We start from the raw sequence: 15,101 nt of genomic DNA, 5'->3' as shown, positions 1-15,101 counted from the left end.
TACAATGCAATAAAACCCAATAAAAGGAAAAGCAAAGAAAACACAAACACAGGATTGAATGCAATGAGTAAAGAGGAGGTTGGGGGATGGGTTATAAGCTGTACATTTTACAAAAATCTGTTCCCATCAATAGACTGATAGCTGCAGGAGCCCTTGTCATTCAAAACCAAGTGTCAGTTCATGAGGGCGGTGCCCAGTCCCTCTCACCTTTACTGCTGTGGCCATGTCTGCCGTGGAGAGCACTTCTATGACGAGGCTTCGGCTGGCAAAATTCTTTGTTTTCTCTGCCTGGAAACAGGACAGACCCAATGTCAAGGTTTCCTTATGGTTTTCTGAACTTATGGATTAACAGTTATATAAAAAACATATTTACTTTATAACAAAAATGCAACACAGAGCACTTTTTAAATGAGTATTAACCCCATCATCCTACGGCAGTAAATGTTTTCATTCTCTCTTCCGGTGACTGTCTGGTCTCTGACTATATATAAGAGCTTCAAGATGATGTTCTTACACAATAGAAGGTCAGCTGTGTCTGCCTGCAGGCCAGACTCCCGACAGATTCCCTGGGGCCTTGAGCTGCCTAGCAGGTTTGCCCCTGGCGCTCCACAGCTCCGCAGTCCTGCCGGCAGCCTGTGCGCTGACCTCTGGTCAGCCGGAAGGCCTGGCTCCAATCCAGGGACAGTCTTGATAAAGACAGAGGAGTGGAAGGTTGAGGACACAGGAAGAGCAATATTCTTTACTTCCCTGTCTAACCTAGATCAGCTCAGGCTTTGCTCATTTAAACCCGCCCCCTCACTGCCCCATCTCACTGGCTGTACACAACAGCCACGAATCCCAAAGCCACATGAGCACTTGCTTCTCCACCAGCGAGAAGTGGGACGGTGCAAACGATTGTCACTGCTTTGCCTTAAAATTTCAGAGGCAGGGGCATTTCCTTAGCAGGTGCGGGGCCCCTGACCCACTATTAAAATTACTACTAGTCTTCCTTACTCACCAGTCTCTCCTGAGACCCAGCCAACAAAGCTGGTGCTTGTGGCCTGTGCGCACATGTGCGTGAGTGTGTGTGTGTGTGTACGTGTGTACTATGCGTATTGTACATGTATATGCATTGTGTGGGGTGTGTATGTGTGTGCACATGAGCATGTGTGACTGTGTGTATACGTGTGTAACCTGCCCCACAGCAGCAGGATGAGAGCCGACCTTCCGCAAATGGTTCTCAAGTTTCCACATGGGTTTAAGCTCTCTCCCCATTGCACTTTGCTTTCCCCTCCTATAGGTTTTTACAATGTTTCTCTCAAGAATTATTAATTTTATCAAACAACACACTGTCAAGACTTATTAGTCTTATCGTGGCTCCAACCCAGTGCATCTTGTATTGATTATTTTCTAAAATATCTCCAGGCTCTAGTATGAACCATCGCGTGGCTCCGGCTCCAGCTCCGGCTCCCACTGGAGAGCTAGTTACCATCAAATAATAAAAAACAACTGGAGAAGATCTTTGCAGGCTTTTTCGAAGGGCCCAAGTGTCCTCTGTCTCCCTAATGCCCACAACAACCCTCCACTGAGGCTAAGCAGGACAGGAGGCACTGACCCCATGTAACAGATGGAAATGTCTAGGCTCAGAGAGCTCACAAGGCTTGTCCAACCAGAGTCACCCAGTAAATGGCACCACAAGGGCCTGAGTCAAGTATTTCTGTGTCAATAGCTGCCTTCATTTAGACTTGATATATTCAAACCAGGCTCAATGCCCATATCACGAATGTCTGCTCCCCCCCAGCCCCCACTTACTGTCCCACATGGTGTGATTAAGCTGCAGGAAACCTGGGACTCTGGAGACCTAGCCTTCATCACCAGTGCATCCCTACTTTGTACTCCAGTGAGCACGTGACATCAACGTGTCCCTGTGACCAGGTGATCTTCCTGAGGGTCACCCGCATGGTGGCAACAAGCCCTTCCTCCCCTTACAGCACAACTCAGCTATTGCCAACCTAAACCACCATGAGTAAGCAAGTCCCGTAAAACCTCCAACCTGTCATAGTTTTCTTCACATTTCATTCTCTCCATTTATACTGTTGATGGAGGAGTATGACCTTGTCATTAGTGGTATACATCTGGGTCACGTTACCCACCAGTTTGAAATAAATTGCAATCATATTTGCTAAAGCTTCAACCCCGAATTGAGCCTTCTTGGGGCATATAAATTGTTTCTGACGCTTACTTTCCTTCCCCAGTCTCTGCACGAGAAGGCGAACTTTGCTATTAGAGCCGACGGGCAATGCCAACAGGAGTTTGCCACTGATCTCTGATGTTGACTTAAGCACTCCTTCGGTTTGGTCCCCTTCCAGAGTCAAGCAGAAGTTCCAGAACTAAGACTAGGCTTAATTTGATTGACTGCCCTGCTGGCATTTATTTTTAACATCTTCCCCATACATAAATTCTCCTCTTTAATCATTTCTGATTTGTTCATTGTTGTTAATTAAGGAATGTGTAATATGGACAAGGGGACTCTCATTCAATTGGCCACATAATGAATTGTCTGTGCGGATAATGATCAATCAATAAACGATGTGTATTTCAGCATACACTTTCACAGTATTTCTGTGTCAATAGCTGCCTTCATTTAGACTTGATATATTCAAACCAGGCTCAATGCCCATATCAGAATGTTAATTTGTAGTAACTTTATTTTTGTAATATATTTTATTGGTTTTTTAAAGAGAGGAAGGGAAAGGACTAGAGAGTCAGAAACATTGATGAGAGAAAAACATCGATCAGCTGCCTCCTGCACACTCCCCACTGGGGATGTGCCTGCAACCAAGGTACATGCCCTTGACCGGAATCGAACCTGGGACCCTTCAGTCCGTAGGCCGACGCTCTATCCATTGAGCCAAACCAGTTAGGGCAGTTTGTAGTAATTTTAAATGATAATGGTTCCATAAATGCATGGGGAATATACTTAGGCTCGGAGTTTATCCTAAATTACACCCCACACTAATTACATTTCTGCTTATTAAATTCAGTCTCAAACAAAAAGCAGGTACTTTTCCCTAAAGCAGCCGCCATCTCTTTGTAGAGCACTTGATGTACTAGAACTTTAAGGCATAACAGTCTGTCACAAATCAAATTCTACAAAAATGTATATTTTTAGTTTTATGAGTCCCAGAGAGTCTCTAGCTAAAAGGCAGATATAGTCTTCTTCCACTAAAGTCAACTTGGTCCAGCACTCGGGGTCTATCATCTGAGCTGTCTTTCCTCTGACGTTAAAAGACCCTCGCTGCCCCCTGGCAATCCACCAGCAGCCCCTGGTAGGTGCCAGCCAAGGAGACTGGGCAGATGCCTGATCTTTGCTTTCTCATATCAGTCCCCAAACAGACATATTTGCTTCTTTTGCCTTCTGGTTTCAATTTTTTATTCTAGTTATGTCTTCTCAGTTTTATTAAATACAAGCCCTTTGCTATAGTTAGCCTCAAATTATTTTAGAAAGAGAAGGGGTCAGAGTAAAATGTTCAAATAAAATAAATAAATGGGCTTATGGACTCACTGATCCTGGTCGAAAGAGACCTTTGCCTCTGGGCTAACAAGTTCTGAACCTCCCTCCAGAGCAGAGCCCCAGCTGGGCCCTTCCTGCATCTCCCACCATCAGCTGCCTGGACTCTGGTAACAGCCTCCCCACTGGCCTTCCTGCTTCATTTGGCTCAAACATCAGACACTATGGTGGTACTAATATTATTAATAATATAATTAAGATAATATTGACATAGAGTGCAATGCCCAGAGCTTAAGTGCACGAGTTCTGGTCAATTATCTACCCTTGCAACAATAAAAAAAAAATCACAGAATGTCCCCATCACCTCCAGAAAGTGTCCCCAGGCCCCTTTTCAGAGCATCCCACCGCCACAGGGAACCACTGCTCTCTCTTATCACCATCATTAGCTTTGCCGGTTCCTGACTTACAGGGACCAGTAAGGATGTGCTCTTTTCTGTCTGTGTTCTTTCATCCAAAGAATTCATCCTGCTTATTGGCAGTTCCTTCCTTTTAGGACTGAGCTGTTTGCCACCTATGAATATCCCACAGTTTGTCCAATCTCTTCCTGATGAATATTTGGGTGTTTTCAGTTTGAACTTATTATGAATAAAGCTGATATAAACATTCATAGACCAATCTTTTTGTGGACATATTTCCCCCAGGAATGCAATTGCTGGGTTAAAGGGCAAGTTTCTGCCCAATAGTTTTTCAAAATGATTGTACCATTTCCTCTCCAATCAACAACCCATGAGAGTTCTAGCTTCTCAGTCCTCACCAGGATTGTCAGTCTTTCCCATTTTCAGCTATTTTGAAGGGAGTGAGATGTCATCTCATTATGATTTAAGTATGGTTATTTTTATTGATTTGAGAGAGAGAGAAGAAGAAAGAGGGAGAGAGAAAATATCAATGTGAGAGAGAAACATTGACAAGTAACCTCCTATAGGCACCTCAACTGGCAATCAATCCTGAAACTGGGTATGTGCCCTGACTGGTAATAGAACACAAGACACAGTGGGGGTGGGATGAGGGCATGCGACAGGGGGTAGGGGAGGCTGGGGGAAAGTCAATGGGGGTGGGGGGGAAGGAGATATATGTATTACTATGTGTAATAATTTAAACAATAAAAAAAAACCCGAACACATGACCTTTAGGTGCACAGGACAACACTCAACCGACTGAGCCACACTGACCAGGACTCATTATGGTTTAAACTAGAGGCCCAGTGCATAAAATTCATGTATTGGAAGATTTCCTAGCAGTTGCCAGCTGCCGGCCAGGTACTCCCTCCCTTCCCCCTGCCCTTCTGCCCCCTGGTCCAACTCCTGGAAGAACTCTGGTTGATGGGGACAATTTGCATACTACACTTTTATTATATAGGACTAGAGGCCCAGTGCACAAAATTCGTGCACAGGGGCGGGAGGGGGTGTCCCTCAGCCCAACCTGCACCCTCTCCATTCTGGGACCCCTCTAGGGATGTCTGACTGCCTTTTTAGGCCCAGTCCCACCAGGATCGGGTCTAAACAGGCCGTCAGACATCCCTCTCACAATCCAGGTCTGCTGGCTCCCTACTGCTCGCCTGCCTGCCTTCCTGATTGCCCCTAACTGCTTCTGCCTGCCAGCCTGATCACCCCCTAACCACTCCCATGCCAGCCTGATTGATATCTAACTGCTCCCCTGCCAGCCTGTTTGCCCCCAACTTCCCTCCTCTGCCAGCCTGGTCACTCCTAACTGCCCTCCCCTGCAGGGTTGATTGCCTCCAACTGCCCTCCCTTGCAGGCCTGGTGCCTCCCAACTGCCCTCCTCTGATGGCCATCTTGAGGTGGCCATCTTGTGTCCACATAAGGGCAGGATCTTTGACCACATAGGGGCAGCCATATTGTGTGTTGGAGTGATGGTCTATCTGCATATTACTCTTTTATTAGATAGCATAGAGGCCTGGTGCACGGGTGGGGCCAGCTGGTTTGCCCTGAAGGGTGTCCTGGATCAGGGTGGGGGTTCCCTTGGGGCATTGGGCGGCCTGAGCGAGGGGCCTGTGGTGGTTTGCAGGCCAGCCACGCCCCCTGGCGACCCAAGCAGAGGCCCTGGTATCTGGAATTTATTTACCTTCTACAATTGAAACTTTGTAGCCTGGAGCGGAGCCAAGCCTACTGCTCGCTCCGTGGTTGGCAGCCATTTCTGTTGGAATTTATTTACCTTCTATAATTGAAACTTGGTAGCCTGGAGTGGAGACCTGGGCAAGCCAGGGTGTGCGGAAAGCTTTGCTTCCTCAATTGCCAGGGCAACCCTAGCCTCCCGCTCTTTCCAGCTCCATGGCTGCCGCCATTTCTGTTTGGATTTGTTTACCTTCTATAATTGAAACTTTGTAGCCTTGAGTGGAGGCTTAGGCTGGCAAGGGCAGGCGGAAAGCTTGGCTTCCTTCATTGCCTGGGAAACCCAAGCCTCCCTCCTGCTCTCTGTGGCTGTAGCCATCTTGGTTGGGTTTATTTGCATACTCGCTCTGATTGGCTGGCTGGTGGGCGTGGCTGGTGGGTGTGGTTGGTGGGTGTAGCGGAGTGATGGTTAATTTGCATATTACTCTTTTATTAGGTAGTATATTCATTTCTGAGAAGACTAAAGATGTTGACCACATTTTTATATGCTTGTTGTCATTTCTATAGTTTTATAGAGTGTCTGTTCACCATTTTAAAATGGTGTTGTCTTTTTATCATTGAGCTCTAGGAATTCTTTATATATTCTGGGTACAAATCCCTTGTAAATGGGCATACATTTTTGTGGCATAATCCACATTGCAGATATTTTTTCCTACTTTGGGAATGCCTTTTTTTTTTCACTTAACAATCGATGTCTTTTGATAAACAACAGTCTTCTATGTTGATAAAGTCCAAGTTATCAGTTCTTTTGTTTACATGTTTAGCTCTTTGGGGATCCTCTTGAAATACCTCTGCCTATCCTAAAGTCAAATAGACGGTCTCCTTTGTCTTACTACAAAGTTTGTAATTCTAGAATGTTTGTAAGGATGTAATTCTAGAATATATGTAAGGGTGTCTCAACTTATTTCTGTGTGTAGTGTGAGGTAGGGATCAAGGTCAACTCTTCCTTTGTTTATCTAGTTGCTCACACACCATTTATTGAAAAGACTTTTCCCATGGAATTGCCTTGACAACATTGTCAAAAAATCCACTGATCGTGTGCCTGCGGGTTCATTTCAGGACTCTCCAGCTGTTCCATTCATCTATTTGTCTGTCCTGTGCCAATACCACATAATCTGAGTGTCTTATAATAAGTCTTGAAATCAAGGGATGAGAATCTTCCCAGTGTGTCCTTTTTCATAATTGCTTTAATGATTCTAGGGTGTTTTTTTATTTGTTTCCATAGGCTTTTTGAATTGACTTGTAAATTTTGATGAAGGCACTACAATATTTTAAAAATAAGCATTGTGCTCTACTTCCCTCCTTCCCCTCCCCCACCTCCACCCTCCACTGTAAAAACCCTCCAATGACTCCAAAAGCAAGAAAATCCAACCTTCTCCCTGTGGCCCCCACGTGGGGCCCTTCGTAGTCTCTGCTCACTCTCTGCTGGGGCCTCGAAGTCGGGAGCCTGGGCAGAGTGCTGGGAGGGCTGTCATATAGGCCGTGCTTCTCCATTGGCTTCTGCTCTCCCGGGGCCCTGGCGACTCCAGGAAAGCCCCATGCAGGAATGATGCAAGGTGGCAGCCCCATGGCTCTGTCTACAAATATATTTCTCCTTTCACAATAACAATATTGTAGCATTCTGACAGTTTAGGATTTTCCAGTTCTTGCCTTAAATTCCATGCCTCTTCCTACCAAATTCCTTGCTGCTATGGAAAGTTTTCTGACTATTCCTGCAATCACTAACTTATCAATATCAATGGCATGTAATGATGAACCTATATACTAGTGACATTGCCACGTTGACATGTGCACTTCCTCTTCCGCTCATGGAAAGTGCATGACTTTACTTTCCTTTTAATGAAAAACAGTGGTTGATTTTGTACACCGCCATTTTGTTGAATTTATTAGTTCTAACATTTTGTGTGTTTGTGTGCAATCTTTAGGGTTTTCTACATATAAGATCTTGTCACCTGTGGACAGAGATCGTTTTACTTCATTTCCAATTCCCCATGCTTGATTTTCACCCACAGCATTTACAACCATGTGACACACTATACATTTCTTGGCTGTGAGTTTAGTCTGCCTCCTCCTAGACTAAAATGCCAGCTCCATAAAGACAGGTATTTTTGCCTGCTTTGCTCACTGCTTCTTGAACAACACTTGGCTCATAGTAGGTGTTCAATAAATAATTGTAAAAGGAATGAATCACTTCACCTGGCACATAGGAGGAAATTAGCAATGGTTAGCAAATTATTAACTTACTATTTCATTGCAAGAATAATTGTGACTTAAAATGAGACTATTTCATTATGTAGGATGGTTTAGAGCGCAGAATTCCAGCTGCAGGGGAGTCCATGGGTGGGTCCCAACTCACTCCCTGGCACTTCCTTTCAAGTAATCCCTGTGGCCATCACAGGTGACAAGTAGGTTGAGGTGCCAATCTATACAGAAGAACTTCTGTAAACAGGCTGCTCTGTCCTATTATCTTTGCTCATATCCTCCACGGCCTCCCTTGGGGTCAGGCTGGCCTGGCCAGGGTACCGGCCAAGTGGCCTGCGTCCAAGTCCATGAAGCTCAAGCTGGATCAGGGACTCTCGCCAGAGACAGCACACAAGATAGAGCCAGGGGCAGCCCCATGGCTCACTAGGATAGGCCTGGGTCCAGTACAAACAGAAGCCAGAGGGCCAAGGGCAGAGCCAAGAGCTCAGAGTAGGTCAGGAGCCAGCGCTGGGGTGGGGGAGGGTGCCCCTCAGGGTCTGCAGGACCAGTCAGCTGGGGTTTGTGGGCAGCAGGGCAGGACTGGGAGTATGGGCTGGTGTGAAAGGCCAGTGGCAAGGTCCAGAGAGCATAGACATCCTCAGCCTCTTGGTATCCTCCCTGCTTCTTTCTAGCCCCCGCCCCCCAGTCCCAGGCTTCAGAGTCACGGCTCCTGGGAAAGGCTGCTCCTTCCCGGGTCAATGAGGAACTCAGCTGGCACTCCGTCACTGCCAGGTGCCCTCTCAGATTCTAACCTTAGAATCTCCTCCCATTTTAGATCTGATTGCCCACCCAGTACTTCTCTAAATACAAAACCAAAAACCATCCCAAATGGAGACTACCTAAAATGCTGATAGAAATGATAGGTAATTGTAGTATAATAAATATACACTAAAGCCACACATCTGCCAATTCCCCTACATGCTGAGCTGAGATTGGGCTTCCTGAGAAAACAATGGGTAACTTAAGTCAGCAGTTCTCAAAGTTTATGGTCTTCTGGACCTCTTTACACTGATCAAAATTGTCAAGGATTCCACCCTGGCTGGTGTGCCCAGTAGTTAGAGCATCAACCCACACACTGAAGGGTCGTGGGGGTGTGATTCCCAGTTAAGGGCACATATATGGGTTGTGGGTTCAATCCCCCCCACCCCCCGCACCAGCTGGGGCATGTGTGGGTGGCAACCAGTTGATCTCTCTCTCTCTCTCTCTCTCTCTCTCTCTCTCTCTCTCTCTCTCCCCCCCCCCCCATCCCTCCCTCTCCCTCTCTCCTCCTCTCTCCTCACTTTCCTTCCTCCCTTCCACTCTCTCTGAAAAGCAACAGGGGGAAAAAATAGCCTCTGGTGAGGATTCACAACAACAACAACAAAAAATTATCAAGGATTCCAAAAAGTATGTGTTTATGTGGGTTATAGCTATCAACTTACCATCCAGTGATTAAAATGGAAAAAACTTAAATATTTATTCATTTAAAAAATAAACCCATGTTAATGTAAATGACATGATTCTTACATAAAATAACCATAATTTCCAACCCCCTAAAAAATCAGTGAAAACTGTGGCACTGTTTACATATTTGCAAAACGTATTTTAGCATCTGGCTTAGTAAAAGACAGCTGGACTCTCTTACCTTTCTCTATACTCAGTGTGCTGCAATATGCTGTTCCGGTTGACATTTATGATGAAAACCTGGTATCATGCACACAGGTAGCTGAATGTCTACTTTTAAGGTAGAACCTGAAAGTGTCTTGGGGGCCCCAAGGGTCCTGAGATCATACTTTGAGAACCACTGGTTTAGACAATGATGACGCTACCCTGCCCGCCGCTCATGTGGACCATGGGGAGGAGATCAAGCAGAGCTCAGGATGGGAGAAAGATGGCTGGGGGAGTCGCTGAGTGGATGCTTCATTATCCACATATCTCCCCACTCCTCATTCCACCTTCCAAGAACAGCCCCAGCCAACGGGCTCTCTCCTGGGACAAGGAGCATTGGGATGGAGCGCTCCTAGGAGTCAGGCCTGAACTACGACTGGCAGGGACCGAATGCTGAATGGGGATGATTTGGGGGAGATATTTCAGGGTCCCAGGAAAGTGCTGGACTGTGCAGCAGCACTCCAGCCAGCCAGCACCCCTCATCACCCCCCTGGGATAGTTCCGTGCTGAGTGGACTGGCCTGAGTAAAAGCCTGCATAGCAAGAGTTTGGAAAACTCCCAGATGATGCTAACGGGCAGCCAGGGCCAAGAACCGCCAGATGTAAGATGCTCAGGAAGCAGACCACCTGGGTTTGAACCCATGCTCCATGGATTATATTGCAACTCACTAATTGTATAACTTCAGGCCAATTACTCCACTGCAGTTTACTAATCTGTAAAAATTAGGGATATTGTGACTATTGCATGAGTTCATTCATTGAAAGTTCTTAGCATTGTGGCATAGAGTATGTATTCAGTAGATCTGAACTGTTATTTTTGTTTTGTTTTGTTTGTTTTGTTTTGTTATGATGGCTTGGATGCAGCTTCCAGGGACCAGTGTCTCTGAGGAAGTGGCTGCACACACAGAACAAGTCACCCAAGGGGATCCAGTCCCAGCACTGCCACAAGATAAATGTCACCCCTGGGTCCTGTGTCATCTGGAAATTTAGGGAGTCAGCAACACACACACACACACACACACACACAAACACACACACACACACACACACACACACACACACACACACACACGGGATCCACTGCTAGAATGCTCAGGCAGAGAAGGGACAGGTAGCTGAGAGGCACAAAAGTGATATCAATGGAGACAGGTACAGGAAGTCGAGGAGTTGCAACGATGGTGCTCACAATGGGCCTGCGTGTGTGCATGCACACTCTGTAGTCAAACGCAGACACTGCTTTTTCCTTTTAAAATTATTGGAACATCTCAAATCTATTGCAGATGGAAAAGGGGAAAACACAGTGGAAATATTTTAATGGCTTATTCTTGGCCTGGGGACTGTCCGTAGAGAATTGGAACGAGTGGGCTCGCTCCTCATTTGTCCTGAGAACATCATCATTACACATGACACACCACGTTCTGCCTCGGAGCTCAATCGGATCAGCCACGAATGTGAACAGAAACACAAGAGAAGGGCCGGGGAAGGACCTGGAACGCTCTCTGAGCAGTCAGCACAGCCATGACTCACTATTTTTATTAAGAGGCAGGATGAATCATGTAACACTTCTTCTAGAATTACTGGGCACCGACTGCTCCTCCAGCTGTTTACAGGGTGGAACTCGAGAACCTTCAAGCACAGATGTGCTGCTGAGTCTCGTGACCTCCTCCCGATGAGATGAGCCCGCAGCACCAATGACCGACTCGTTCAATTTCCTTCGGGTTCACTGGCTTTTGCAAATTCCCACAGAGAGAAGCACCAAACAGGCTGAAATAACTAACAGACATGAATACCGGAGGGCTCGCCCAGGGCCTCCTGGAGGAATTAGAGCTGGTCACCCGGGCCAGGGCTGTCCAGGCTGCTGAGGCCACGAAGGGCGCCGTGAAAACAGGAAGATAATTGGATCCAGGAGTCCACACGCCTCATCAGGAGCGAGTTTGCACTGGCTAATCCTTCAGACTCTGGGTCGAACAGCAATTAGTCAACACCTTTAAAGGATTAACCCTCACATCCGGGTCCCAGGTACTGACACTGAGAAAAGCCACAGGCGTGTTGGGCTGATTAAGGGACAGCAGCCAGGCTGCATGTTGGGGTTTCGCCTTGCAGCCCGCCCCATGCTGATGCGTTCGGAAGCCAGACTCTGGTAGAGAAAGTGGCTGGAAGCAAAACGGTTTGGGTTTTCTCTTTTTTCTTTCCTTTGTTGGTTGTATTCTAAACGTTGTGTTCCATTGACAGGCGACTTACTAACTTGGTACGAAATGATTTACAGGCTTTGTGAGCACGCTTCCCTCTATCATGCGGGTGCTTTCCTTCCACACGCTCGGCATGTACAGGTGACAATCGTCACCTTGGAGGTGGCCACAGCGCCTTAACAGGAGGTGCCAAAGCTCTGAGATGCCGCGTTCTGTCCTTGCATCCTCAGGACCGCCAACCAAAGGGGGCGACAGGGTGGCGATCTGTTCTAAACAAGGACCTCAGACCCCACTTCAGTGCGGACCCTCAGTCCACAGAGAAGCAAGCCCACAGCCGTCCCCTGAAATGGAAGACCCCCATCCCCAAATCCTCAGATTCGACCCCCACAGACCCCGCAGGCTCACTGCAGGCTGGTCCGCTTCCCAGCCACCTGCTCACTGAAGTCTCTCCCCAGGTCAGACCCCTCCCCAAGTGGGTCACCAGGAAGCTTGTTTGTTTGTGCTGAAACCGGTTTGGCTCAGTGGATAGAGTGTCAGTCTGTGGACTGAAAGGTCCCAGGTTCGATTCCGGTCAAGGGCATGTAGGTTGGTTGTGGGCACATCCCTGGTAGGGGGTATGCAAGAGGCAGCTGGTCGATGTTTCTCTCATTGATGTTTCTAGCTCTCTGTCCCTCTCCTTTCCTCTCTGTAAAAAATCAATAAAAAATATTTTTTAAAAAAAGAAGGAAGCTTGTTTGTTTGTTTTTCCCATGTAAAGTGTTAGGTTCAAGGACACCATAAAGCTGAATAAACGGAAATAGATTTAAACCTGGCTAAAATGTATAGCTCCTAATGCATCACAGAGGAACTCTCAAATCACACACTTTGTAATGAGGCTAAATTAAAATAACCTAACTGAATTTAGAATGGCAATGGTTAGCCAAACAAGGCCCATACACTTCAGACAAGTCTAAAATGCCTTAAAAGCCTCTAAAAGCAGTTATTTACATTGCTGAGGTATTTGAGTTTTATGCCTAAAATTATATTGGTTTTGTGAACAAATACTTCCTTACTTCTGCTGATCTCCCGGTTCCTTAGACTGAGAGGAGTGAGTGAGTGGCCCAGGGCGGAGGGAGAGCAGGGCAGAACGGGGGGCTGAGGAAAGCACACCCCATACAGGCGACACTGGCAGTTCCCCAGGACACACAACAGCAAAATAACAAAGACACGTACCTGTTCCTGAAAGGTGCATCTTAACAGAGGCAGACCCAGGGTGAACTTCACTCTCTCAAATGTCAAAGCACTCGTCTCCTCCACTCAGGTTGTACCTGTGAAGGCGAGATTCACAATGTGTGTCAAGACGCTGAACTGGTCCTGGCCAGTGTGGCTCAGTGAGCTGGGTGTCGTGCTGGGCACCGAAAGGTTGCCAGTTCGATTCCCTGTCAGGGCACATACCCGGGGTGCAGGAGGCAGCCGATGGATGTTCCTCTCTCACATCAATGTTTCTCTCTCTCTCCCTTTCTCTCTCTCTACAAATCAATAAAAATATTTTTTTAAAAAAACTGACGCCGAACTGATTGGATTGCTGGTGGCTCTGGGCAAACAGACATCCCCTAGTGTCTTCCTGTGCTACTGTGCCTCAGAGCAAGTCCCCTGTGTGTGTAACAGACCATGTGGTCCATCCGGGTGGTCAAAATGGAAGGAAAGAAGGGTTTCCTGACAAGACTCCAGGTAGAAAAGACATTTTCGTGTGTCTGTGGTGACCCAAGAGCAGCATTGGGGACACGGGGGAGACGGGAGCTGTACTTTGGTGGCCACGAGGAGTGTCGTTTAGGCCTAGGGAGCAGAGTTTATCAGCAACCTCCAACTGGCCCCCTTGCAGTTCCCTGTATCGTCTGCCTGAGTCTCCCGGCAGGTGGCTGAGAAGGCAAGGTCCTAAAGCCAGGTCTTTCTTGCTTCAGGAAACCTTTGCCCAGCGATGCCCCCATGAACACTGCAGCTTCCTCACAACCTTTCTTCTCTCCCTCCTCCCAGGGGTCAGCCCTACCTGCACACATTCTGGAGGTCCTCCCATCTCCTCCAGCTCCCTTCATTACCCTTGTCAGGTCATTGGTGCCAATTCGACATCAACAGGGCTCCCCAGCTCGGGGTGCAGTGAAGGAGGAGGCTCCCCTCAGCTGGGTCGTGGTGTGAGGCGGCCTCTCCGGCTACACAGACCTGCTCCTCCTGCTGGGCTCCGCTCTGGTCCTGCAGAACATCTCCAGGGTTTCAGCTGGGGGAGGGGCAGCCCTTAGCGGGAGGAACCTCAGTGTAGGACCAAAGGCTGTGCATCTGGAATCCATATTTGCACGAGGATGGACTAGTCAGGAACAGGGGCCTCTCACCCGCGTAGAAGTGGCTGCTAGGCTCTGTTTTTGAAATGTGAGCCCAGTTAGCTACCCAAGAGCCCTACTTGGTATTTATCTTCTTCCCCGGAGCCAGCACCCTTCAAAGATGTTTCCCCCATAATCACTTGCACTTCCAGTCTCATCCTGGTGTCTGCTTCTCAATGAACTTAAACTGACACAGGAGGGGAGGTCCTACTCTGCCACTTAACATGTCTCAATGCAAAGCACGGCCTGAGCCTGGAAGAAAACTCGACGTCCTGGCTCTGTGCCCGTGTGACCAGCATCAAGTGACCTGGCCTCGGGTCCCTCTGTGCTCCCACTCGTAAGATGAGAACAGTAACTGTACATAACTCAGAGGATCCTCATTTCAGTGCTTATTAAGCCTGTGCTTGCACATGCGTGGTAAGTGCCCAGGAATATCAGCTGCCATTCATACTCTAATTATCCCCCTCCTCCTTCTCTAGGGCAGGAACTGCTAGACCCATTGCGACAGTCCCAGAACCAAAGAGTAAGCCCCATGCAATGGTAGCTGAACTTACACTTATTTGGGTCCCTACAATTTTGTTACTGAATTCAAGGGGTTTACTGCTTGGGGTGCTCTATTCAAAAACGAGATGTGGCTGTCCCGGGTAGTTTTATTTATTTGCAGCAAGTAAAAGAGACAGGGAATTCATATCCAAAGTTCTATCTCCCCGAAGAAGGGAGACTTAGCCACTGCTTATATTACACTATTTGGTCTATTACACATATATTTCTTCTTTGCAGCTAGAAAAATTCTAAAACTGAGGAGCTATGATCTCAAATAATCAGGTTGTAAAAAGGCCTCATTAATTCAACAGGTGCAAACAGGCAGATAGGCCAATGGAATGAAATAGAATGTAACAAGTAAATACACATGGAAACTCAGTATATGTAAGTCAAAGCTGGAATAGCAAGTCACTGGGAAAAACAAAGCACTGGGGACATTCCAGTTGCCTAGC

At 47.2% G+C, this 15,101-nt stretch overlaps 1 protein-coding gene across 1 annotated transcript in view; it reads right to left on the bottom strand.

Moving 5' to 3' along the window:
• The window catches only part of ACOXL (acyl-CoA oxidase like), a gene marked incomplete at both ends in the record, with an annotated part of 252,564 nt that extends 238,756 nt beyond the window's left edge, over positions 1-13,808 (bottom strand). Inside the window, 3 exon segments of the mRNA XM_079792227.1 lie at positions 208-288; positions 12,968-13,042; positions 13,782-13,808. Coding sequence (XP_079648353.1) covers positions 208-288; positions 12,968-13,042; positions 13,782-13,808 — 183 coding nt within the window.
• Between the last annotated feature and the right edge of the window lie 1,293 nt (positions 13,809-15,101).

This window comes from Cnephaeus nilssonii, assembly GCF_951640355.1.
Source record: "Cnephaeus nilssonii genome assembly, chromosome: 15".
Classification (NCBI taxonomy): Eukaryota; Metazoa; Chordata; class Mammalia; order Chiroptera; family Vespertilionidae; genus Cnephaeus; species Cnephaeus nilssonii.
This window is presented reverse-complemented; position numbering and strand designations above follow the sequence as displayed.